Genomic DNA, 27,609 nt, shown 5'->3' on the forward strand with positions numbered 1-27,609 from the left:
ATGGAAGTTAAGCTTAAATTTTAATAATTTTAATTTTATTGACAGCAACAAAGATTTAAATCTATGTTCTCTACCCCTTTCTCCTTCCCATTCCAACCCTTAGTGTTCTGTATGATCTTAACAAAGCAGAACATTAGAACAGAGGATAATACTCTCCTTAGGATCTCAACCAGCAAATTCATAGCCAGAAATGACAAAGTGCTCTAAATACACAGCCTGAGTTATCCAGCTTGGTAGCCAGAGGGATTAAGTGTTCTCTTGATGTGCAAGCTCTATTATCATCAAAGTAAAACACAAGTATCTGAAGGTAGATGTACTCCTGAAAAATGTATGTCTTTTACAAAATTCTCACAAACCATCTTTGACATAGCCATACTGACCAGTCAACTAAGTCTTAAATATGATCAGCAGTAAGATTGAAAATAATTAACTTCTATCCCATCTGTGTAGCTTACTTTTGCCATTTGTTTTCAATTGAGTTTACCACTGACTTCTTGCAGAGAAAATAGGTAAACAGTATTTTGTTTACCTCAGATGGCTAATGTCTTTTTATTTATAACACAATTGTTAATGAAGCCAAATGAGACAGCATTGCAATGTGAGCCGGCTAAAATAAAAAGACAATTTTAAAAACCTGAAAAATATTAATCAGTCCAACAGCAATCACTAACTTATTGAAAAGGGAAAGGCATTCAATAAGGCAGAGCTGGAGTATAATCAAAAGATTTATAGCTCTGGGCAACAAAGTCCCAAAAAATGCATCCATTTTTCTTGATGGCATGGAAAGGAAAAGAAAAGAACATAATATGGAAATAGTTATCATGTTTTCATATCACTAGAACATTCATAGGAGAAAAATGAGAAATCTTTCTAATAATATGTATATATGCTTACAGGATTCTTCACTTCTGAAAACATACACTCATGCTATTACTCTATTATAATAAGGATAAAGTTCTATTAAATGCCATCTTTTACCTTTTGGATGACTACATTCATTATTTAAGCATTAAAAGATATAACTGGAGCTGTTTTCAGATATGTGGATGCTGAGAAATCTTACCTTAATAGGAAACAATGTGTTCTTGAAAGAATCTAGTTAAAAATCATAGCATATATTTTGTTTATTTTGAAAACCTATGCAATAAATCTCTTTGTAGTGTTCTTAACATCTTATACTAAACTATGTACTCATTATATTTCATTTGAGTTATTTATGTAATTTAATTTTACCTTCTCCATCATTTTAACTTCTCTGAGGGCAGAGACCAGATTTTTATACTTTTTAGTTATCTAATAAAACACTGCTCCTTGAATACAGCAATTTAGCATTTGCTAAATATTTTTTAAACTAGATAAACTTTGCATGTAATGGGGACTCAAAAATTTTTGGAATTGAATTTTGTATTCATGCTGAGTTTTATACACACAGATTCTTCTCTAATCATGGGTAAATTTGGATTGGTGATTTGTTCCAAAATATGTCTTTCTATGACTATGATGTACAACATATGTATGTAATGGCAACATTTTAAGCCCCTTCTACATTGAATCTCTTGACCTTATCTACACATCCAAGGCATTAACATAGTGTATACCCAGTAGGTATTTAATAAATGTTTGTTGAACTGAAATGAAGTACTAAATCTGAATAAAAGAACAATAATATTAATAATAATCATTTACCAGGATTCTTCCTAAGACAACTTTTTTTTAGCATTGATATTCTTTTAATAAAGCAAAATCTCATTTATCTTATGACTTTAGTGAATTGCTTGAAGTTAAAGATTTTTATAAGAATTCTTTTCTTTTATATCCTGAGGGACATCAGTGTCTGCAAGCTATCTGAAACTGAATATATGAACAAGTATAAATAGTGGGAGATTTTTGTTTCCTTTTCTAAAAAATTGTTCTAGGAATGGGAATATTTGGAATTTCTTCTTTTCCTCTCTACTTATATTCCAACATGTATTTCTTATCCAGTTCTTTTAAAAATAAATTGTACATTTTATACAGACCAATATGCAAAGATTTACTTTTTAAGAAAAAAGGATGATACCTCAGTTTTGCCATAATGAAGTTAAGATAACTTCTGATAAAGGTGTTTAACCAGAAAAAAAATTACATTCATAATATGTGTGAAGTATCCAAGAAGTCAAGTTTCTTTATTTTTAAACTTTAAGAAGATCAGATACAAATTTTACCCACTAGAAAAAAATTTCAGGTAAATAAGCTTGACTTACCACCTAGAATCATAAAACATAACACACATTCAATAATTACTTAGTTAAAATGCACTTTAGATTTAGCCATATATATATATATATATATATGTATATATATATATATGTATATATATATATATACATATATATATATATATATATATATATATATACATATATATATATATATATATGCCTGTATAAGACATAAACAAATGTTTCTCACTCAATATAAAAGATACATGTAGTGTATTTTATCTATTATGCTATGCCCTTTATTATACAACAGTGCTACTGTCCTCAGTAGGGAAAAATCCAGGAAGCCTATGAATCAGAATTCTGCTTATATTTATTGCCAAGACTAATTATGTCTTTTATTTTCTACAATATGATGGAGGATATGTTGTTGATGTCCAAGAATAAATAGTTATGTATTTGAATTTTATATAACATTTATTTCATAGCTCAAACTCAGTTAACATTTTATATTCTTACTCCTGTATTCTAAACAAAAACATTTAAAGAAATAACTTCAAACCTTTTAAGAGAAATATGAACAAAAACTTAAACCCTAAATTTGTTCCCTAGTATGAATATTAGTCTTTAATTTTAATTTTTACTTTATATTTGCACTTGTGGATATTAGTATAAATACATCATCATGTACATTTCCTATATAATTTTATTTTGTTAAGTTTTAGTCATAGTTATTGTTTAATTCACAGATTTAGTTAATACATACACATATGGACATCCCCACTACATAAATAATATCAATATAAAGAGCTTGTGAACCTCAAGAGGTGACTGATTTCTTGAAGGTACAATTTTAATAGGCTTAATATTTTAAAAAGATGCATAAACTTTTTAATTAAAATTTTTAAGTAATCAGATCAAGGGGACAACTCTACTTTATGAGGAAGCTTAAAATATAGTGAATGATAGTTGAATTTTATTCTTATTTTTAAAATAAATATAGGAAATAATACTTGATATTCTTGCTTTGCTCACTCAGAAAATGGAGGGAGAGTATGAGGCTTGCTTGCAATTTAGTTTTGTTCAATGGGTAATTCCAACATCCTACACTTGAAGATATTAGATAATAATGGCAACTATAGTTGAACAAGATTGTAAGATCTTCAAATGATTGCTCAAAATATTTTAAAAATCCATTTCAAATGTCAATTTTTAGTATAAGCTAACAAATATTCTATGTAGGCAAAATTAGAGAATTTGTACATTGGCAGACACTCTGACGTTAGCTTTTTCCCATTTAAGTGGAATGTTTTAACCAGTAACAAATTCCCATAGCCACAGAATAGTCTCATGCACAATCAAAATAAAATCCATTTGCCATTCATTATTATTTCAATTTCATATTTTTTTCTTGGAGCTCTTAGCTTAATAATTCTCATAGACATGTTTCCTCTCCTTCCTTTTCCTGTTTTTTAAGTGGGATTGTTAGGCCCAATCCATTTCAAACAGGTCTATAGTCTACAGAGTAAATTTCCATTGATGGCATGAAATATAAATTTTATGTGAGCACTTTCATAGTTATTCCCATGTAAGCATGGGAAGAAGGGATACAGAAAGTAAGAACCTAGTTTTTCATATTTATTTATCTTCTCAGGGCTATCTACAAGTTATTTAAGTAGCTTTGAAAAGTTTTTCTGACATGTAGCAATATGTAAACAATATTATATCTGAAAAAATTAATTTTGGCTACTTATCATTGTTATCACCATCACCATCATCTAGACACCAATTACATTATCAAAGTGAACATTTTTGGTCAGAATCTTAACTAACAGTTGGAGAATACAATTCTTGTCTACAATTCCACTGATGGAAGCAACCAACTATTCAGCCCATATTTTCTCAGAAATTTAGAACCTTATAGGTTTCTAGGCTAATGAGAAATTACATGATCTGTCCAGTGTGCTATAGCCAATATATAGCAGAGTCAAGATTTGAACTCAGGGTTTCAAGGTCAGATTTCTTTCCTCTAAGCCAGACTGATAATTTTCCTTATGAAAATTCCCTATGAAGAATTCTCCTAAATTTTGAATACACAGTGAATGAGAAAAAGTGATCAGTAGACATTATATTTTTCTCCTCAAAATTTTAGACAATAAAAAATAAAGGTACTATTTGACTATAAATAACTATCATAATAAGCTGAGAAGCTTCTAAATACATCTATTACTCTATTACATGGAGTATAACAGCTGTCAGAGTTTTTTAAGTTTTAGAAGTACATCTCTAAATGAAGATAGGTTGTTTAGCATGTGGCCAAAGGAACAGTATACTTGGGACTTAAAAACTGCAGAATTTCATTCTAAATTATATCACCATACTAGAATTGTGATTTAGATTTATTTCCCCTAAGACTTGTTCAGCCAGATGTAAAATAGGAATAGAGATATTAATATTATTTACATCATAGGATAACTCAGTTGCAAGATAACATTCTTAGAAGTACTTTTTAATGACAAAATAATACATAAATATAAGCTCTTTTCATTCGTTAAATGAGGTATGTTTACCAAAAGAACCAAAAAAGAAAAAAAAAAACCTAATACAGTATAAGTCTAGATAGGAAAAAATCTCCATCTCAAGAATTCAATCTGTCTTATGGCCCAGTTGGTCACTGGTCATATCTAAATGTTTTCCCTGTATGGGAAAACTAAATATAGCCCAATTAGAATGCAGTCTCAGAATGTTTTAAGATCAAGAACAAGTTTTAAATAATTATCATTTCTAAGGACCAGATCATCCCCCAATCCAGTGAACAATTCTCTAAACAATGCCTAGAGTCAAGAGGCTATCTTACCTACTCTAAATCAACCTTTCAACCATTCTGCCCCATAACTCTATAGTATTGTTTTCCTCTTTCTTCTCCCTTCCTTTTTCTCTTTCCCTTCTTTTCTATTCAATTTCATTATCCCCTTCAGTTAAGCTTATCATAATGACAAAAGGGAAACACATTTTAAAATACCTACTGTATTAATTAAATACAATTTTGAAGTGCCCTCCATCCTTAATTTCTAAAAATCAAGTGAGTGAGCCAGCTTTTTTATGTCTTTCTTCCTCTCATTCAAAGATAAAAAAATTGTTAGCCAAAGTAAAATTTATTTTTGTACTGTGTGGTCATGGAGAGATCCTTGAACCCTACATTTCAGAAATCCTTATAAAAATCATTATCCTTAGTCTAGGATATAGAGAACATAGACACAAAAGAACTTTTAGACTGATAAATAAATTGTGACTATCTAAAACATTTACTAAAAATTCAACTTTTTTTTCTTAAATGAAAGAACCAATTTAATTCTCGGTCAAAATTAAGAAAAAAAACAAGATGCTTAGAATTTTGGAGAATTATTAGTTCCTTAAACTTTCAGTCATGTTAGTTTAAATAAATTAATTTAGAAAAACTCTTGAGGGTTTAGAAATGCGGAAGCATTTCTAGAAGAGTTCAGAAAGGGTCTGACATATTTGGGAATATGAATTACAATAATATTTTAAAAAACAGAAACAAAATACATGTTCCTTAATACCATAAAAAAGAACATTGTAAAGAATCACAATCTCAGTCAAACATTAAAATTCTTTGATTTAAATGATTTTTTTAAAAAGTCTAATATGCTTTGTAACTGGAATAGTGTCTATACAACATTTACAGCCCAGCTAGGACATCTTCTATTACTCCCTGTAGACACATTTCCTTGAGCTCATTTAGAGAGCAGCATGCAACTTCTAAGCAATTTATGGTTGCCTTTTGAGTGTCAGTATGTTAATAAAGAAGACCAAAACATAGTGGCAATCCTATTACAATTAGGATAATGAGTCACAATTTTTGCTTTTGATGTCTTAGGTCTTTGAACTCACTGAGCTTTGATTTGGTGTTTAGAAAACACTCTTACCAGACAAAACAGGGTATCAGAGAGAGATAACCAACCCAATGAGGGCAGAGGGAATACTTTAGACCAGAAATTTTTCTTGCTTATCTTTTTTAGGGGGGGGCATTAAAGTTTGGAAAACAAATGAGTTATTCTAAATTAAAGAGAACATTTTTTAAAAAGGAATTAGAAAAATCAGCATTCATACCTTATTATGTGTCTGCGTTTGTCCAACTAGTATGAGAATATTTGATGAGATGATAGATAGGCAGAAGTTAATCAAGATTATTGACCTTTCAGATCGAATATATCTGTTCAAAGAGATAAATAATTGCAAATGTTAAAATTCAAAATAGGCATTCAGAGCTTTATCTTGTACAATTTTTGAATTCATCAAGAATTAGGCCCATCAAAACAAAGTCTATTACATATAATAAAATATGTTTTTAAATGCAAAATTTTATAGAAAGTTGCATTTGTGTATATATGGGCATGGGTGTGTGTATGTGTTTATGTGTGGGTGATTTAGGTATGTCTAGAATTTATGTGATGTAGAACTGAAAGGGACCTTAGTTATCAACTAGCTCAGTCTCCTCATTTTATGGTTTAGAAAATGGAGTCCAAATCACATTCCCAAGGATTTAAAGCAACCAATTCGGAATTGATATCTAACTCTGTATAATTCAAAATTACTCCATGGTTAAGAATAATTTAACATATTCTAAATTATGCTTTTGAATTAACCAATGATAATTAATTTAAAGATTTAACCATACCTTTTATTATGTGATTTCTATAAATACATAGGTTAATATTATGAAAATTTAAAACAAATATGATAAAACATGCTCATCATTGTTGTTATATAGATCAACATAAAAGAATTAATACCAATCTTACACATTCAAATTTTAGCTAATATTAAAAGAGAACAATCATATATATGTATGTATATATTATATGTAACATGTGGTATAAAAGTTTCCCAAAGTAGAAAAATATCTGCTTTATATTAATGTTGTTCTAGAAGCCCCAAGGGATAATTCTTTTTATTCAATCCAGAATTTAAAAAAAATTGATGGTACTGGGAAGGCCCTTTAATTAAAAAGTGCCCCCAAAGATTTAAATGATTGAGAAATTCTGTGGTAACTCAGTGGATGGCATTATCTATTTTATAATAATACCTTCTATCTTTGTACACTTTGTATACTTTGTTGATGCTTTATATTGGAACAATATGCACAAGTAAATATGTTCAACAATGGTATTGGTATTGAAACATCAGGATACAGAGTCTAAAACACAAATTTTAAATCCTCTTTTCCTAATTTCGTAATCATCAAGTGAAAAGCTCCAAATTTTGAGGCATATTCCAGGAAAGTAGAATAAAAAGTAATTTTACAATCTATCAGGCATGCCATTCCTCCTCAAAATAACCCAAAATCACATTTAGATTTAACTCCAGGACCTTTCTATCCTCACAGATGAAGAAATTACTATCATTTCAACTCTCAGGATAGTCACAGACATTATAAATGGTAATGAATGTGTTATTTCTCATTTCCCCCCTCCAATTCTCTACATGAAGTCTTAGTATTTCTAAAAAGTTTTGTGAGTTGCTTCCTCAAAAAATCATCTGCCAATTGTGCCTATGGTGAATGTATGACTTCATTTTAAAGAGACAATATAATTGACAAATCAATCTCACATATTCCTTGTTCAGTTTTATATATATTTTGTTGAACAATTTTAATGTCTAGGAGAGCCTAATTTCATGTAGAAGTGGTAGAATGGTTTGCTGATGGTTTTAGACAATAGAAAGTAGAAATATATTACGGATGCCTTTGAATTATATATTTGCACTTATGGTGTAAATAATGACTAGTCCAAATCATAAGCAAAAAAAGTTCTTACTCTATTCCAAATATGTGCCCACTAGGAGTTGTATCTAAAGTAACCGTCTTTCCAACCACCAACCACCAAGCCTTGAAATGCTCATGATTGTTCATGCTCACATGTCTTTGAGCAGACTAAGCAATAGTTTTCTTTCTTTAAAAAAATTTTTTTTGAGAATTATCACAGACTAAAAGTCCAACACTATCAATTGCTTCAAGAGTACATGGTTTCTTCCCTAGGATATTCTCTCTAGTAATGCACATCATAACCCTTCCATATTTTAGGGAATGGTTTTCATGAGGTCCTGTGGCTAAAAAATTCATCAGCCTTATTCTTTTAAAAATGTTCTCTCTTCTTCAAAGCTCACTTTAACTGACCCTTAGATTTTATTCATATATATATATATATATATATATATATACACACACACACACACACACACACACACACACACACACACACACACATATATATATATAGTCTATGTGTAGTGGTTGTTCAGTCTTTCAGTTGCTCATTGACCCCCTTTTTTTCTTTTGGCAAAGATACTGAACTGGTTTGCCATTTCCTTCTTCATTTTACTCTTTTCATTTTACTGATAAGGAAATGGAGGCAAATAGATTTAAATGATTTGTCCAGGGTCACACAGACAGTAAGGGTCTGCAACTACATTTGAACTCAGTTCTTCCAGACTTCAGACCCATGGCTCAATCTAACATACAAATAATTAAAAGATTTATAGCTTCAAAAAGCTTCCTAACACACTCTTCATGGACATAGTATTTAAGTGTACAGAATCAGTTCCACATCATGTATTTCTCTAGGACTTCTTTGGAGAAGTGAATACTTTACCATCAGAAAATAATGATTCCATAAAGAGCACTAGGTATCCAACAACCTTAACTGAAGAGGAATCTTTATAAATATGAACCTTTAAGCATCCCAATTATTTTGCCATGAGATGTGAGAATTAATTTATGTGAACAAGTTAACTTCATTGATTAGCCAGTGAAGCATTATTCATTAGAAGGAAAAAAAGGGGGGGGGGAGAATGTTCACAAAGACAAAAATGAAGATAGCAAGTCTAATCAAATGGTCTCTTGCTACTGAGAGCTGATGATCATTTTTACTGCTGTTCTAGGTACTGACTGACTTGTAAAACTTATATTAGGGATAAGACCACCATCTATTTCAGATCCAATTTCACAGGTTCAAAACAATAGTTGTTCGGCAAATGCATTTAGGATAGAACAAATTTCTTTACTGAAGTTGTGTTACTAAAATGAAAAAAAAAAATTTTGCGAGCATTATTCCTACAATAATTCTAGGCCTTAAGAAAAATCTGAAGGTATGTCTTGTATTTTCTACAGAAATAAGTTCCAACTAATGTCATGGTAGACTTTTCCCTAAAACTACTTTTATGTTATCTGCTTGTTGCCTCATTTGATTTTTCACTCCTTTATAGGAAGGAAGAAATTTGATTCACTAGAAGGCCTTTGATAAGTATTGAAGTAGAGTGTTAAGAAATAAATCTTTGAAGAAGCAGGTTAGTTTATTTGGCTCTCTTTAAATTCATAAGTATGAAATTCAGAAATTGACTACTTGGTAACTGAGAAATTATACTCTATAACCAAGTATCATTTTTGTACTAAATGGAAAACAGGAAACAGAGAGAGCATTATGTAGCCCTTACTTGAGAGTTTTTGATGCATGGATAAGGGAGAAAAAGAGAGCGTTAACTAATAGCACAATTATGGACTAAATGACCAACATATTTAGGAGTAGAGAAGAGAAAATATTAAAAAAAAAAGATATATAGAGTCACCAACAGGTCAGCACATAATTAAGTCAGGTAAGGCATTCCAATTTTTCATGTTATAAATTTTTAAAAAAATTATTGCACAAAGTAAATAAAGCAGACAGACATAAATGGGTATCAGATTTCTCAATTTATTTCTAAATTACTGAATATTTCATTCATGTGTAAAAATCAAATACATACCTCCATAGTGCTGCATAGACAACTGCTAGGGTGATTAAGGCCAAGCAAGATAGACCACTGCCTACTATGAGTGTTACTGAAGGTGCCCCAGATGATTCCATGATCTGTAAGTCGCACACATGTGTGAACACACACAAACAAAAACAAAAACAAGAGAAGTATTTTTATAAAAATTAAAAACAGGGAACAAACTGAGTAAAATCAAATTACTATTTAAGAAATATCACCAAAACCTAGTTTGTCTTTGGAACAACTTACTTGCCAAAGCTTTCATCTCTCCAGTGACTAATTCTATCGACTACTCCTCTTCTTCTCCAACCCCCAATATAAAAAGATATAAATAAGGCCTTGTAGGCTTAAAATGTTAAGATTATACAGTACCACTTTAATAACCTATTTTAAAACAGAGACCTAAAACTTGAACTTGATAGTCATTTACATATTAAATCATTTTTCAGCTACAACTTATAGCTGTATCTTTTCCTTCCAAAATATATTTAGTAATTTATCTATGGATATTTAATAATATTTTCTTTATTCATTTCATTCATTCAATACTTATTTAATTATTCAAAACCTAGTTCATGCTTACTTAAAATTTATCAAACTTTCTGACTTTTAACAACTTTGTCCTAAGTCAAGCATTCTCCACTTAATTTTCCTTATTTGGCCTCTGTGCAGCCTAAAGAAATTCTGTTTTCTGGGACAGAAATATATTTCATAATTTTGCTAATGAATATTATATGCAGAATTAATTTTCAAAATATCAACAACAATAGTAAAACATATGACCTTGAAAAATAAGTCTTGTTTCCTATTAAAGACAATTTTAAAAAGTAAGCATTTACTACTCAAGTGACTTTTGCTTAGAAATTAACATGACAAAAGCAGTGAGTGCTATTTTAAAAGTGTTTTTTTTAGCATTGAAAGTTTAAAAGGGTATGTTAAAAGCCAGTATGCTGTTCAAAGCCTTGGGAATTTAGCAAAATTGTATTTCAGCATGTTATCTTCTTCATCTATATAAGAGAGGAAACTAGCATTCCTTCAGGCCAAATTTAGCCTGAAATATAACATTTATTGGAATTGTTATGTCCATTTCTGGAAATAATTTCTAATATACAATATAAGCAAATTATTCCCCATTTAGACACTGCCTCACAACTCTCTGCTTTGGAAACTATTTTCAGAAACCTCTTGTACTTATAAAGATGGATAATACTTTTTATATTTCATGATTTCCTGAAAACTTGATTTAATCACCCCCTTCCCAAATATCAGCAGACAACCCAAAAATCTGGACTGAAAATATCCAATGCAGATCTGCAATGTGTTTAGCTACAGTGTCTGGGATTTTCATTCTACTATCAACAGTATTCTTACAAATTCCTTGGAATATCTTTACAATCTTAAAAAACCAACTAAGTTGACAATTATTTTATTTGAAAGTTTGCAGCATATTAGCATTACAGTGAGAAAGCTTTCTCAATTATTTACTGCAGAAAATTCAAGTTAGAAGACATAAAATTGAGTAAGATTTAGTTCTATCACACCAACTGGAATTCAATTCACTAAGCTACTGTAGTCAAGGTGGAGACGAACCTAATTTTGCCATCCTGTAATATCGTACATTCCCCCCCATCTAAAATGCAGTTCCCTGGAGAAACACTCCACAAAATATCCCTGTCTTTACATTAAACCGTGTTTTCCCTTTGTTACTTACTATTTCTCTAGGTTGCTGAGCCAAAATGGCGAAGGTGGAGAGACGATCACATAAGCATTTCGTATGGGATGCATCGGTAAGCACAGTTTTACATCCCTGGGTGGACCAGGTTCCCAAAGACTCGTTCCTGCAAAGGTGGGGGGAAGGGGGAAATCAGGATAATTACGCCTGATGACCGATTCCGTAAAGAAGAAGATGCAGTTTAATTGAGAGAATCGTCTACTGTAGTTCCCGGACAGAAAGAATCTACTTGTTGTTGAACAGGACGTAATTTAGATGCATCTCCAGTTGTACAGTAATGCAAAGCAAGAGGGGGGGGAGGAAAGCAGGCTGGAGGCTGTGCAGCGTGCAAAGAGCTGTCCAGCGCCGTTGGTGCTGAAACCAGGGCTTGCTCTGTCCAGTCCTCTGAGAGGAACCCAGCAGCGGCAGAGGAGGCAGCAGCGGCAATAGCAGCCAAAGCTTTGGCAGCTACTTCCTCTGCTCATCGGATCATTTCAAACACTCGTGGTGTAAAGAGGCTTTTCTTATTCTCAAACCAGCTCTGACTTCCGTCCCGCATTTTTGGCGGTGAATGTTGGTATTTAAAATGCGGATTTCTCTGAAAAACCTGCCTAAAAGATTACATTTGTTTATCTGGGTGATACCAGATCTTCTCTACTGCTGGTTTAGGGGTATTTTACTCCTTATAAAATTAGCTGCTGTAAAAATTTCACCCTGGAAACGGGAAGCAGCGACAGCGGCATCAGATGATTCCAACTCTAACTGCCTTTGCCTTAGATCCAGCAGAGGGGTGGGTTTCAGCACTGCTTACACAGCGAGAGCCAAAGACACGAGTTTGCCCTCCAGACTTCACTCAGCCTAACTCGCCTCTGCGGCCCCTATGATTTCTTCCCCTCCCCCTTTCTGTTTGAGTTGGGACAACAGCCTCAGGATAACCCTAAATCAATGGAAAATCTGAGGGAATGGCCCCGACTGCCAGTCTAGTGTGGGGGTAAGGGGCTGATTGAGGGCGGGGAGAAAAGTTCCAGGATCAATTCATTTTCTCCCTATTAGATTTAGCCATTCAAAATGCTAAAGCATATGGTCTGTTTCCCACCCCAGCAGAACAATAAAAATGGTATCAACCTACATTTTCTTTGTGCAGGGAAAAAAAAGAAAAAAAAAAAAAGAAAGAATCACCCCCTCCACCCCCAAATGAACCAAACTAGAGAGATTATTTCTATAGAAAAAAAGAAAGAAAAAAAAAGATATTAATTTCACTAATCAATCCTAGTATCATTACACGTGTCACACATTAAATGAATCATTTGTTTTTCTCCTTTAAGTACAAACATAGAAACTCTCTAGCTAACAGCATCATTTATTGCACATTTCTCTTTGCTTCAACCTAAGTCCCCAAATGGAATAAACTAATCAAACAGGAAGAAAATAAATGTCTTAATAATAATTTGTTAAGTTATGATTCTATATCTTCTACTTTGAATTCCTCAGAATTTTCAACTAAAATACATATGCAGTATATTCCTGAGAGGTTTTTACAAGTAATGCCCCTAAAGTCTAGGAACAACTGTACTTACAATGAATTTCAAAATACAATAATTTACAATAGATCATTTTGGCACCTTGTAACAACACTTTTACCTATGATGAGACAAAAAGATATAGAGCAATTGTGGGAAATCGTTTATAATACTCTCAAGCTCATCCAAATAATTATTTGCCTTATGTTTAAGAGATTTTTATATTTTTTTTATTAAGGTATACTGAAATGCCAAATTTTATTTTAAAAAGCAAAGAAAAGGTTGTGGTCCTACTAAATTTCAATTCCACTTCAACTTTGATTTCACTATTTTTCTCTTATCTAATTGTAGCATATAGTTAAAGCTAAATGAAATACATTTATCTCTGCTGATTATATACCAAAGAAACATTTAAGAAAAAAAGATATTTTAAAACATTAGAATCAATTATTCTTCTTAAAAAGGAACTTCATCACAATGCATCCATCTAACTGTCATGCTTTCAAGATGATGTCCAAAGATTTTTATTTCGACATTTTGTTATAATTATATGGATCTTAACAAAGAAAACCAGAAAAAAACTTTATTTGAAAGAAAATATAAATATTTGTAACATGAAAATGTATTTGCTAAATACATAAACATGATCCTTAATTATGCCTGAAAGATATGTTCAATTAAAGAATGTTCTTGAGATCTACAGATCACATACATATAAGCAGATCCTTCAAAAGCAGTACTCTTTACACAACTGAGTAGGCCCTCACTAGGAAAATTAGAAAAGAAGCCAATGTTTGTCTTTAGCTTCAGCTGATGTTGGCATTCTCTTTTCCTTTTTTCATTTTCTTCTTCCTTAACAAGTACCCAGCATTCAGTTCCTTGCTGTGGTACTCACAGGCCTTCTTCCCAAAATAGTGATCACATGTTCCAAAATGTTCCTCCCTCCTCAAAACTTCTATTATTTCCTTGTCCTGATCAGATAAGCAAATTCATACCAAGATGTGAATGACTTATAATAACTTTGTATTTAATCCTTCCCAAATGTCTATTGCATTTAAAGAGAAAGAACTAAAAGAATGATTCTTTACATTATAAACTTTCTATTAATAGGGTACATTATTGAATATATTTATGTAAATTTTTTCCGAGTTATTTATAATTTTTTTTTGGGCACAGATAAAGCACACACATAGACATACATATATGTAATATTCGTTTTCTCTTGTATTTTTTACTCTATGAATTTTTAAAATCAATAATATGAATGTCCTGTTGTCTTCAAGGAGAAGCAGTAAAGGTAAATTGATATGCAGTAATCCTATGATAAAATTGCTTCTAATGGTGTAAGGAGAAAGGATATATACCAGTAGCCACAATGCATAGTTTTCTATTTGCCTTTAAATAATATGCCTATGAATTATTCTTTCTCCCATGTTTTCCAATAATTTGCTTTTATTAAGTGATTTACTCTATAATATCTTATAATGAACTTTTTTGGCATAAAATGTATTTATGTGTGGAAGAATATATAATATAATAATAAATGAACAATGCTTACTAAGCACCTACTGTGTTCAAAGTATCGTTATGAAGTACAAAATACAGAATGAGGATCCAGCCATAACAAATTAGTAATAACATGTTTCTTATTATGCAGGTGTTTTCTGAGTTCTCTGGCACTCTTTCAGATAGCTTTAAAAAGTCATTAGACCTAGTATTTATTATAGGTCTATATAGGCAATGTCAAAGCTTGCATCTACTTATGATTATTCTACATTCACTCTTGCACTCCTATGTTAAGTAACTATCTAATATCTCTTTTCTTTTTTTGTTTCATTGTTAGGTTCAAAGAATTAAAGAATATATCTGATTTAATTACTCATTTAGTCAATCAGAACTTATTAAGCATCTTTAATGTGTTAGACACTAGGGGTTCATAGAATTAAATGTCCCTTACCCTCAAGGAACTTACATTCTATTAGAGGAGACTATATATATATATATATATATATATATATATATATATATATATATATATATATATATATATATATATATATGTATGTATACATATATGTATACATATATATGTATACATATACATATATACATATATATACACACACATATAAATAACATATTTTCAGTATTGCAGTTTTAAATATATTTTATATTCTTGGGACAAATGGAAAGTACTAACAACTGGAGGCTTAGGAAAGATCATGGGTAGAACATAGTATTTGAAAGTACCTTTAAAAACCAGGAATTCTAAAAGGTAGAGTTAAGAAGGAAAAAGTATTTCCAGACCTCAGGGAACAAGCTGAGCAAAATCATGGAGAAGAAACAATGGCTTGCATCCAAGTATAAAGAAAAATATGTTCCAAAATACACATTTCCATGTGAAGGCAAAGAGCAAATGATTTCAGCTTTTATGTCTTTCATTAGGTCTGGGTCAGGCTCATCTCTTTAAATTTTTCTTACTATGGTCAGTTCCACTTCTGTGATCATATTTATAATATGTGACTGTATTCTATAATGTCAAAATTAACAGGGCAAGTATTCTGTTCACTACAATGAAGTATTGTGTAATAAAACATTATTAATACAAATATAAAGTGACATATGTCAAGTCTATTCAAAGGTTTCATGATTTTATCACTTGAGATAGCAAGAAAACTAAAAGCTCCCTTCAAACAAGTCTTTTGTAGACAACTCATCCATTTTGCTTCTTCATCAGCCACTGTGTAAATTATTAATTAGAAGTAAGCAAAGTACTTTAAGAGCGTCATTAACATTCCATTTATTCAGAATTGAAGTTGATACTATAACAATAATTTTATACATTTTCTCAACTATTTTTTTTTATAAATTGTCACAATTTAAAGCAAAGTATGTGAACATTAGCATTCAGAAAAAAAATTGCTGAGTGTGCCAGTCAGTGTTCTTGGGTCACTACAAGAAAGTGATCACTCCAGGAGAATTTGGAAAACTATTTAATTCACATTTTAAGCAAAATACCAAACTTATGATCTGCTTCTTAATGTGAACTGCTCTGACAACACAGAAACATTTATTTGGCAGAATGTGGCAACATGATCCACTGTAATATTATTTGAGGACCTTTTGTGGTTTTAAAAGATTTCTTTTTTTTTTTTTTTTTTTTTTTTTTTTTTAAAGTATCTCTTATTTGGGATCTCAAAAGCAAGAGTAATCCAACTTAACTTTCCATGGTCATTATGTCCAATAGAGCAATGAAGCCAGGAAGGTAGTCAATATCATTCAATAATGCATATAGCTGTCATTAACTATGTTTAAAAAATTGAACAAATAATTAATGAATGACTGATATTCTACTAGGTACTACAAAGGAAACATGAGAATTACAAAGCACAGTCTGTCCTAAAGGAGTTTATAATCTAATTGGAGAGATGAAATAATGTTGAACTCGTTTACTTTTCAAAACATGTGAAATCCTTCACAATTTATCAATATTATAAAAGATACAATTTATATCATAATTTCTACTTTTTGCTTCTGAATCTACATTAGAAACTCAATTTTTTGATGGATGTTATATATGCTTTTATTCTATATTGTATTTCAGACTTATATAAGGCACTGTATAAAATACTAGAATTAGAGTCAGGAAGACCTGAGTTCAAATCAGGTTGTTAACACTTACAAGTTATATGATGTTAGAAAAATTACTTAAGCTGTGTTTGCCTCAATTTCTTCATCCATAATAACAGCCTCAACCTCACAGGTTGTTATAAGGATCAAGTGAGATAATAATTGTAATGTACTTAGCCTGGTTGGTTCCTGGTACATAAAAATAACTGTGTCAAAGGCTTGCTGTTATTCAGTCATGTTAGTTTTTTCTAAATATTTGTGACCCCATTTGGAGTTATCTTGACAGAGGTACTAAAATGGTTTGCTATTTTTTTCCAGATCTTTTTTACAGATGAACAATCAGGTCCATAGCAATAAGAGACTTACCAAGGGTCACACAACTGGTAAATATCTGAGGCTAGATTTGAAGTCAAGAAGATGAGAGTCTTTCTGACTCCAGGCCCTGTACCATCTAGCTGTCCATATCAATAGTAGTAATTGTTGTTATATAAAAGAATTGAGATGGATAGAGTGGATAGAGTGTCAGGTTCAAATCTAATCTCAGATAGTATTAGCTATGTACATTACTGTATAATATATGCTACAGCAAATGTATAGTTATATATTATTAGCCCAGTTTAATGACTGGGCAAGTCATTAAACACCATTTACCTCAGCTTCCTCATACATAAAATGAGCTGAAGAAGGAAAAGGTAGATATTCTATTATGATTGCCAAGAAAATCCCAAGTGGTATAACAAAAGAGTTGCATATGAGTGAAAACAAAACAAAAAAAGATATATATTTTTTTGTTTGCTACATTTGGTTAAAAATCAAATTGTTTAATTAAAATTAACTTCTTAATATATTGATATCCTTCCCCATCCCAAGTCATAGGAGATATTCTGAAACCTCAACTCCATCCGTCAGGGATCACTACCAAATGGGATTAATTAAATACTTTTGGTTAAGAATAGATTTCCCCCCCTTCATTAGGAAAAAAAATTAGAGGGCTAACTGCAAAATAAGAACAGAAATAAAATACGGAAATCATAAAATTAAGGAATTCTGTATATGGCATTATACATATTTACAAATAGCCACATCATCAATTAGTAGACTAGCGAATTTCCAAAATCAATCATCAAATCCATAAAAATATGCCAAATATAGGAGGAAATAGAAAAACTAGAGGTAGTGTAGAATAGATTCATTAAAGATGTTAAAAGCTGGGAGACAAAAGGATTAAAAGGGTTCTTTGGAAAAGAGAAAGAAGAGCTGGTTAGAGAGTAGGAAAGAAATTACAAAAGCCAAGTGTGACAAGAATTAAGGTGGGGGGGTATAGTTTTAAGGAAGTATAGTCCACAGACATTAAACTGAGATTAAAAGGGTTAAGGACTTTAAAAGGACCTTTTCATCAAGTGACATTACAGATAATAGTTTTAAGGGACTTATGGAGAAAGAATCCTATTTGCTGGGCAATTAGTGAGGGCATAGATAAACCCTATAGAAATGGAGTAAATTTCTATAGATTATAAATTGAGTGAGATTGGCAGCAAAAAGAAAGAGACAATTAACATTATTAAATGAGATATAATGGTTAAATAAGTTAGTTTTTTAAAATAAGGAGATAGGCAGGAACCCTTGGAAAGGAAGGTAGTGAATATATCATTAAAGGAATAACTATGGTGATGAATGGAGAATAAGACAGATTTTTTGTCACCAATGAATTACATATGACATGAAAATGCATAAGATATATGTATGAATGTATATATACAAAACATATTACATATATATTGCAATTACATGATTTTTATGAGTTGTATATATGATGTAAAATTCTAAACTGTACTTATATATAATTAAATATGTATGGTATGCTTATATAATTTTAGTGAAATGTGAAGAAATAATGGAAAGAAAAAAATCATTCCTTTACTTTATGAAAAGATCACATGAAAAAAAGATGCTGAGGTAGCTCTTAAAGCACATGCCAATATTAAATCAAAAGATATTGAATGGAATCATATATCACTGCTACCAAATAATGCCACTGATATACTAATATCAATTAGCTAAGTAATTTGAAAACCAGATTTTACTAGGCTAAGAAGAATTTTTAAAAGTTACTTTTTGTATGCAGAAGTCATAAATCCTTTCTCTAATACTTCTCTAAAAGTATTGAAAATCTTGCTTAGTAATCTCTATTACAAATTTAGTCTACTTTCTTCCCCTCCCACCTCTTATAAATATATGTTTTTGTTGGCAAATAGTTATCAATGTGGCAACTATTTGTGACACCCTAGTTTTATAATGAAAACACTATGAAAGTAAACAAAAGTTAATGTTAACACTAATTTTCAATTACTCTCTGACCAGTAAGTTCCTGCATAAGAATAGGGATTATAAAAAGGTAAAGAAAGCTAATGTTTACTAAAAACATTACATAAAAATAACCTGGGTCACTTTCTATTCTGATAGTTAATTCAACTCAAAGTACTCTTTCTCTCTTTCTTTCTATCTCTTTTTCTCCTCTTTTTTCTTCTCCCCCTCTCTCTTTTCTTTTCTCCATTCCTCTCTCCCTACCTCCAACATTTTTTTAGCTTAAAAATTAAGATCATCCAAATTTTCATCTATCTGAATAACAAAACTACCAGGAGATAAGGTTCTTTCATTGCATGTACTTAGAAGCAGTGAACTTTTCTCTTCAAATACCTTCCTATCTAGCTAGAGAAGCTTAACTCTTTCAACAACAAAGAAAGCCACCTTTTTATGGAAAACAACAACAAAAAACTTTTAGGGAAACTCATATTACAGTCTGAAAATGAATTTGACTATATCAAAACTACATATTATTTTAATTCTGTACTATTTCTCAAAATCTAAAAAAAAAATTAATACATAAATGGCTCCACAAGACAAATTTTTTTTATAGAAAGTAGATTCTTTCTGAACTTGCCAATGCATTATGATGTACTGAAATGAATTAATGGTGCTTGGGTTCATTGATTGAATCTTATTTTTATTATCTTCTGCTTTTCACAGAAGAGCTCTAATCTTACATAATCATTTGCTTAGGTTGTATAAATAATTTTTATGAGGAAATAAGCTTTGGTATTTGATATTTTTCTTCTGAGCAATCTGAAGAAGCCTTATAGTTTTAACCATTATTTTCTGAGGGACCTAGCCAAAAGGCATCTTATTCAAAAGCTCAATGCCAGAAGCTTGCAAATCAAGGTCAAGAGTTTTTCCCGGAATTTTATACTGAGTGCCTAGTTAAAAAGTATAGGAAAAGATGACAGTTTTTTTTCTACAGTTCTCTAAAGCCTCTGTCCTGTAAACTGCTGCATTTTGAACTGCTGCAAGTGAAAATCATTTATTAATCATTTTAATTTTAATTAAGTGGCATGAATATATTTCATGTTAATAAAAATATATTAAAATTTGAAAGGGGCAGTGATTCAGCATGACTATAAAAGATAGATTTTTTTTTTTACTTGTTCTACAATTTATTTTTAGTTTTAATGGTATTTATGGAATCTGTTATTGGCCTGATCTAATAATGTCTTTTGGCAAAGCACTATAGATAACATATCCTTATTCTCTTAGAATTGTTCATGCTCTTATTACATATTTATACATTCTAGGTTTTATATTTCAGATGCTTAAGGCAAAAGGAAACAATGTTCTACTATAAGTGAGCTAACTCTTTCAAAATGTACCAAAACTTCTAATTGAAAATTTTCTAAAGTAGTAAATAGGAATATTATGATTCCTAGGGTAGTGTTAAACTGTTCTCCTTGGACATTTGTACATTTTGGATTAACATGAAATGAGGTATTAATGAGGTATCTTTGTGCAAACTTTATGAGATATTATGGACAATTTGGGAGATTGAACATTGACGTACAAAACATGGATATATCACAATTAGTTGAAAGGAGACAATTATGATTATTGAAAAGAGAGCTGCCAAAGAAAATGGGTAGCAAGAAGATAAAATAATATCTATATATTGATAGGACATGACACAAATCAAATATAAACTAGGGAGGAAAAATTAGTAAACTAAAACTTGAGAGGTCTATATTCAAATGCACATAAAATCTTTCTGACTTTATATTCCAATGCCAACTAATGCTGATTGCAGCTTTCTCTTTTGTTCACATTAAGAATATCACTGCATAGTTTTAAATACAAAGAAGCCAAATCACATTTTGTACATATTCAATAATGCAATGAGACCTATTCCACAAAAATCAAACTTTCTGCTATTATTTCCATCTAATAGTTTCAAGGCAAATTTTCTTGTTCTTAGTTTTTCTTTTAAATTACAATACCTATTTTTGAGTTGTCAGAAACTAATTTTTAAAATGGAATAGAGACTCAGCCCCCTTTTTAATCATCTATAATTCTTATGGGTAAACACAAATCTAGCAAGAGAGCTAGGAAAATGATATATACCACAAATGTAACAATGTAAATGGAAAGAATGACCACTACAATTGAAAAATGAAATAACAAAGAACTAGCTATTCAAAAGCTTGATCTCTCACAAGGAAATGAGATATAAGAATATTTACCTCCACTATTTTGTACAGCTTTGTATCCTTGCATATATTATTAGATTATTGGGATGTTTAGTATATTTGTACATGAATTATTTTTCTCTTCTTTCTTTAAAAAATAATGTGTTATAAGAGATACATCTTAGAAGAAGATAGGAGATAGTTACAGGAGAAATATAGGCAATGTTAATACATTTTAAAAATAAATATCCACATCCTTTGACATAGAGATTCCAACAACTGGCTTTTAAACTAAGGAGGCCTTTCCTTTCCTTCAAATAATTCTAAATTTATGAAAAATACTCATAGCATAGCTTTTGGGTGGAAGCAAATAACTGCAGAAAAAGTAGCTCTTCATGGATTTTAGGATGGCTAAACAAATACTTTGAGTAATGGAATATTACTGTGTTGCAAAAAAACCCAACAAATATGATGAATACAGAGAAACTTAGATTTATATAAACAAAAGGGATTTATATAAGCAAAGAGAAGTAGAATCAAGAAAATAGCATATATGAATATAAAACAATGCAAATAGAAAAACCCTAATTAGGACAAAATAATAAAAAAAAAATGTTCTAAAAATGTAAAGAATAAGCTGAGTTCCAAAGAGATATGTGGTCATACCCTTTGTAGGGGTGAGGGGTGTTTTGGTAAGATACTTTGCAAATGATGCCAGAGATATTTAATGCTTTCATAAGTTTTGATTATTTGGTTTATTCATTCTTTTTTCTTTTCCTTTAAAAAAACTCTATTATAAGAGATGATATTCTGCAAGATGGGAAATATTGAAAATGTAAAAACAAAAGGAGCTCATAAAATCTATTTTAAATATAGTATAGAGACTGCACTTTTATATCATCCACAATACCCTCATATAAAAACATATCTATGCCACCCTTTCCACATAGAATGATATAGCAACATGCATAGTTTTACTATTTTTGCTCTTTCACATGTTTAATAAGGTTACATTAGAAATAAATATTTCTAATTACATATTTAGACCAAATTTGTCAGGTAATTTTTTGGTAAATCATTTGACCTGAAGATCTCATCTTTTGCTTAATGTTTTCCCTGTAAAACAAAGCTAATATATGCTTTAACTATATAACAGAAATTTTAGAATAAAATTAATGTTACAAAAGAGGCTTTGAAAATAGTTACAATCATAAAAAGATATAAAGCCAATATCAATAGAAAATAGTACAATAAAAAAATAAATCTTACTGGATTGGAAATAAGAACATTGAATTTCTAGTACTCATTCTGCCACTAATGATATGTTTGAACTTCGGTCAGCTATTTATTCTCTCAATATCTCAAAATCTTTTGTTATGTAATAAGGATATTTTATTATATTTTCTTAAAAGCCTTTATCAGTTTTAGTATTTCATTTTTTAAGATAAGAAAACTGAGGCCTCCAAAAATCAGATAGCTCACCCAAAATTAAACGTTGTTGAGGGTTTTCTCCATGTTCATAATCCTATATTGCTAGTCCAAGAAAATATCCATTGTTTTGTGTGAAATCATCATTCTCTTTTTCTATAGGCAGAGTAACACTCAAGTATTAGATTTGGAATGAAGTAATATATTCTATAAGCCTATTCTTCCCCCAAAAAAGATCAAAAATAGCTATAGATTCAGTCACTCATTTTTAGAGTTTTCTTTGGAGTCACACATTTGAATTAAAATGCCACTTTTAAATAATTCAATGTAAGCAAAATACCGAATACAAAGTATTCCTATTTGTCAGGGGAACCCATGTTACATCATGTTATGTATCTTGAAGTTGCTGTGGTCATTCTACCACTAAAATAGTTTGATTTTAAAATGAAAATTTCCTATTTAAATGATTATTTTTAAAATATGTTGAAAGTAAAAACAAAGATCCTAGAAATCTGGCTGAATTTGGAGAGAGCAAATTTATGGCAGACATAAATACACATATATTTATATATTTAAGAAGCTTCAAATTACTCATTCAATATCACCTGCAAGATGGATGAGGGCAAGTGTAATGTTCTTCTCTAAAATATAATGTTTTCTGGGAGCAGGTTTCTTGGGGGGGCTTCTGGAGGCAGCCTTCATTTCAGTTCAGTGTAATAATCACCTCAAATGTAGCCATGGATTAAAAGTCCAAATCCTTTACTGTCTCTTCCAAAATCTTATCTCCTTCACTTGGGGCTCGGCTAGTTTTCTGGAGGCCTTTTGGATCTTGGTTTCAGTGTTCTCCACAGCACAACCTGCCACCACTTATCTGTCTTCCTTCATTCTTCCTGACTGTGAATCTCCTCGACTGAATCCTAGCTTTGAATCTCCCGAAGTCCTCCTTGGCCCTGAGAGCACGAGTATACTCCAATCATTACATCACTAGGAAACCATTATTTGTTGTAGGATTAAATCAATGCTAAATTAGATTTAACCATTGTCTCCTCAATTTCACTTAGTACCTTGTTTCAAGTTCTGGCCCATAACATCTCCTTGTAGGATCAGATCAATCATACTGAACCATGCTAAATTAGATAATTATTGTCTCTATCAATTCCACTGTCTTAGTACCTTGTAAGAATCATAACAGGCAAGTTAGATGTTTGCTGCTGAAAAGAACTCACAGAAAAACTTTTCCATGACCACATGTTCTGATCTACTCTCTCTCATGTGACAAAATATTCCATTGATTCATAGAGATTTGACTTGGGATTTCAAAGGATTATATTACTAGTAGTAAAAAAAGGATTATATTACTAGTAGTAAAAAACCCAACCTAACCCAATCTGAAGTACCTACTTTTCTTCTTCAATAAAGGAATATAGAAAATGTTTAATAATTACAGTGAATGATATTGTGTTTGTTCATATCATATTTGGGCAAAGTTCACTTTGACATATCATACTTAATTTCTATGCCATCATGTACAAACATTTGGATGTTGTAAAATGTTTCTTGTCAGATTCAGATAAGGATGCCACGCATAATTTGGAGGCTATTAGGAAATGCTTAGAATGTAGACTGGTTAAAGGGGCAATGTGATTGAGTGAAATAAGACTAGGAAATGGGATAACTTGTTTTTAGATAGTATCACTAATATGTTTGTGCCCCAGCAATAAAATGGGGTATATGAGGGCTAAATGATTACCAAATTCCTTTCAAACATTTGAAAATGATTGACTGTTTACTCTAAGAAATACACACATTCTTTTCCTAAAATGCTATAGCTCCCTCAGTTGTTCTTCTAGTTGTTCTTGTGATGAGTCAGATAGTTAAATATCTGGTAAAGGATAGTATGGAAACCTCAATGGCATAATTAATATTTTAGTCAGATATCAAATATTTTTAGGTTTCAACTATAAGATTCCCATGTCAAACATCCATTGAGCTAAGAAGTTTGAGAGCTAAGGAGAGTCCAAATAGGATTCCCCTCTCCCTTCAGGTATTCTTCATTAAATCCTGGGGGAGGAGATAGAATGGGGAGGGGAGGAACCCTGTATGGAAATAAAGTCTCTTTCAGTCTTTCCCCCAGTCTCCCTTGGGGTGTACAAAACAGAGCCATTTGAAGCTCCCTTTATATATCCTACTTTGTTTTGAGGACACTGGAGTAAGACAACTCCAGAGTAATAAATATATTCCCTCCACTTTCTCTCTCACATTCCCAGGTCCCAGTCAGTCCCCACCTCAAATTCCAGGAATTGGAGAGATAGTAGCAGATAAGTTCCCATGCCTTTCTAGTCTAATTAGCTCACTTAGTGTTTTCTTGGGTTGTGAATTCCTTAGGGAAGTAGGTGAAGCAGAAGTATATGTGTATGATTTCTTAGCTTCAGTCTAAGAGGATGTACATGATGATTTGAACAAAACCCAGAACTCTTCAGGGGGATGGAAAATAGGTCTGTCTTGGTGTTCCATCTAGATTGCACTCCAGGAAATGAGGGAACCTTCCAGTTATGACTCTGTGTCCCTCTGACTAAAATGGAATGAGCCCTTTCTATACTTCCTTCTTCTCCTAGTCCTTCTTGATTGGATCAGTGGTTATAGAGGTCCAGAGTACTGGTCTCCCATTGCCAAATACCTGGGTTATAGGACACTCCCTTCCCAGCTTTTCTTTTGCTTCTTCTTTCTCCTCAGCATAACAAAAACCATGCTTTACCTCACTCCATCTCCCCAGCCTGGAATAACAGAATGGCCCTATGCAACTACTGGATCTACATTTCCCATTGAGGAAGAATGTTGTCTTTAATTCAGGTGGTCTGATCAGCACAAATGTCACCCAAATTATTGGTAATACTACATACAAAGTGGTTAGTTGACCCATCTATAAGAGTCCCTAGCTATTGAGAGGAATAGGCACATAGGTATACCCTACACATAGGCCATCTATTCAAGGCTGCTTTGTCCATCATGACTCAAGGTAGCCTCAATCTGACCAACAAACCAATTCAGTGGACATCTCATGAAAAGGCTGAGGGGTAATAGCTATTCTCTGAGAAGGTCTCCTTATAGATGGCCTTTTCCTCATCTACTTGAAGAGGCCGCTAGAATGAAGCAGCTAGTCATAGAAAAAGTGCCAGGCCTAGTAGCCCTGCTGCACTTGTCTTTGTGTTCTCTGGCAGGGAAAAGAACCAGGAGTGTGGTCAAATAGACAGTCCTTTGTGGAGATATAAAGGACCATAGGAATTTAGCCTAGTCTCAAAGTCATCTTTTGGGAATCCATATTAATGAGAACAACTTGAGGAACAACCAAGAGAGCTACCACATTATAGTACTCAGCCAGTACTTTGAGCTACATGGCTCCTTTGTTGATCCTTTAGATCAAGGTAGTGACCTCACAGGTATAGTCGACTTCATTCTCCTACCTTCAATAGAAGAGTGGCATTCAGCAGTCCTGCCTCATTTTCCCTGGAATTTCCAAGGACAAATGGCATATTCTGGTCAAAAGGTCCTGATTTTGGAAGCTGCCACTGTATGTAGATGGAACATGGCCATACTCTGACTTATATTTATGCTTGTCCCAATGGAGGCACTTTAGCTGGGGGTGCTTAGATTTTAGCTTCCACATTTTGAAGATGGCAGGGGAGCTTCATATCACTTCCCAGAAGGCCCTGGAACCTTGAATGGCATTTGAACTTGGGCAATTTAAGCTCTGGTCTCCAGAAACAACAGTAGCAGCAGGAGGTTAGTGGGCAAGCCCAGGGCACTGAGTTTGGGCCAGGAAAGACATGCCATGTCCACAAGTCCTCTCAGCTCCAAGGCCCATTCTTACTCTGTTTTAGTCTCATCTCACTGGGACAATTCTGGCTGCAACCATTTATCTGTCTTGCTGGTAGAATTTTAATGATCATTTATATACCTGAAACCAACTCCTACAATGTGCAGTTGTATTTTAATGTTCTAGACTAGTGTAATCAATTTTCAGCACAGAAATTGTATCCATAACATTCATGATTCACAGTAGTCTAATTTTGTGCAAATGACCAACTAATTGAAAGCCTCTCTTATTTGGAAAGTGCAGTAGGCCAACTATTATTTAGGGGCAAGATTAATTACAGAAGAATCATTTAGGTAATGTTTATAATTTAATCATGTGCAAACAAAACTTTTTCTCATAAACCTAAAGTTCTAACTTTCTTCATTGGAGACAAGTTGCAAGGTCATTAAAAAGCTATTTTGTTTTGAGGTATCAGAAAGTAAAGTATTTGAAAAAACATTCTATTAAAAAATTATGCATAGATGTGATCTTTCAAAAACATTAAAAACAAGCTCTATATTTTCATTAGTTGGCAAAAAATAACTGTCATGAGAAAAATTCCTGTGGGAAAATTTCAAGCCTCTTAAAATTGAGGAATATAATGGAAAAACCTTTTCTGTCATAATTAATATAACATCACTAATATAACTCTTGGGCTATGCTCTCTCCTTCATATCTCATTTCTGTCTGCTATAATCCTATTAATATTACATATGCTACATATATATATATCAGAATATATTTTGTATTATTCTTCAATCAATACTACAGAATAGAATCTCAGGGTATTTGGCATTCACTGCTTAGTGACAAGAAAATATATTCTATAATATTGTTAGTGAAAGAAGAGTATGTCCTATAATATAGATGATCAAATATAAGTGCTAAAATTTTATGTGCTTTCACTATTCAATCATGAAACCAC

The 27,609-nt window shown here is 31.7% G+C and overlaps 1 protein-coding gene across 9 annotated transcripts in view; it reads right to left on the reverse strand.

The window, feature by feature from the left end:
* ADGRB3 (adhesion G protein-coupled receptor B3) overlaps positions 1 to 27,609 on the reverse strand; it is a 919,013-nt gene that overhangs the window by 173,470 nt on the left and 717,934 nt on the right. For all 9 annotated transcript variants that reach the window (XM_074310585.1, XM_074310582.1, XM_074310581.1 and 6 more), the window contains 3 exons: positions 11,743 to 11,869; positions 10,023 to 10,126; positions 6,333 to 6,435 (listed from right to left, as the gene is read on the reverse strand). In XM_074310585.1, the coding sequence (XP_074166686.1) occupies positions 6,333 to 6,435; positions 10,023 to 10,126; positions 11,743 to 11,869 (334 nt within the window). The remainder of the gene's footprint in view (positions 1 to 6,332; positions 6,436 to 10,022; positions 10,127 to 11,742; positions 11,870 to 27,609) is intronic.

The sequence above is a fragment of the Sminthopsis crassicaudata genome, chromosome 4 (genome assembly GCF_048593235.1).
Source record: "Sminthopsis crassicaudata isolate SCR6 chromosome 4, ASM4859323v1, whole genome shotgun sequence".
Lineage (NCBI taxonomy): Eukaryota > Metazoa > Chordata > Mammalia > Dasyuromorphia > Dasyuridae > Sminthopsis > Sminthopsis crassicaudata.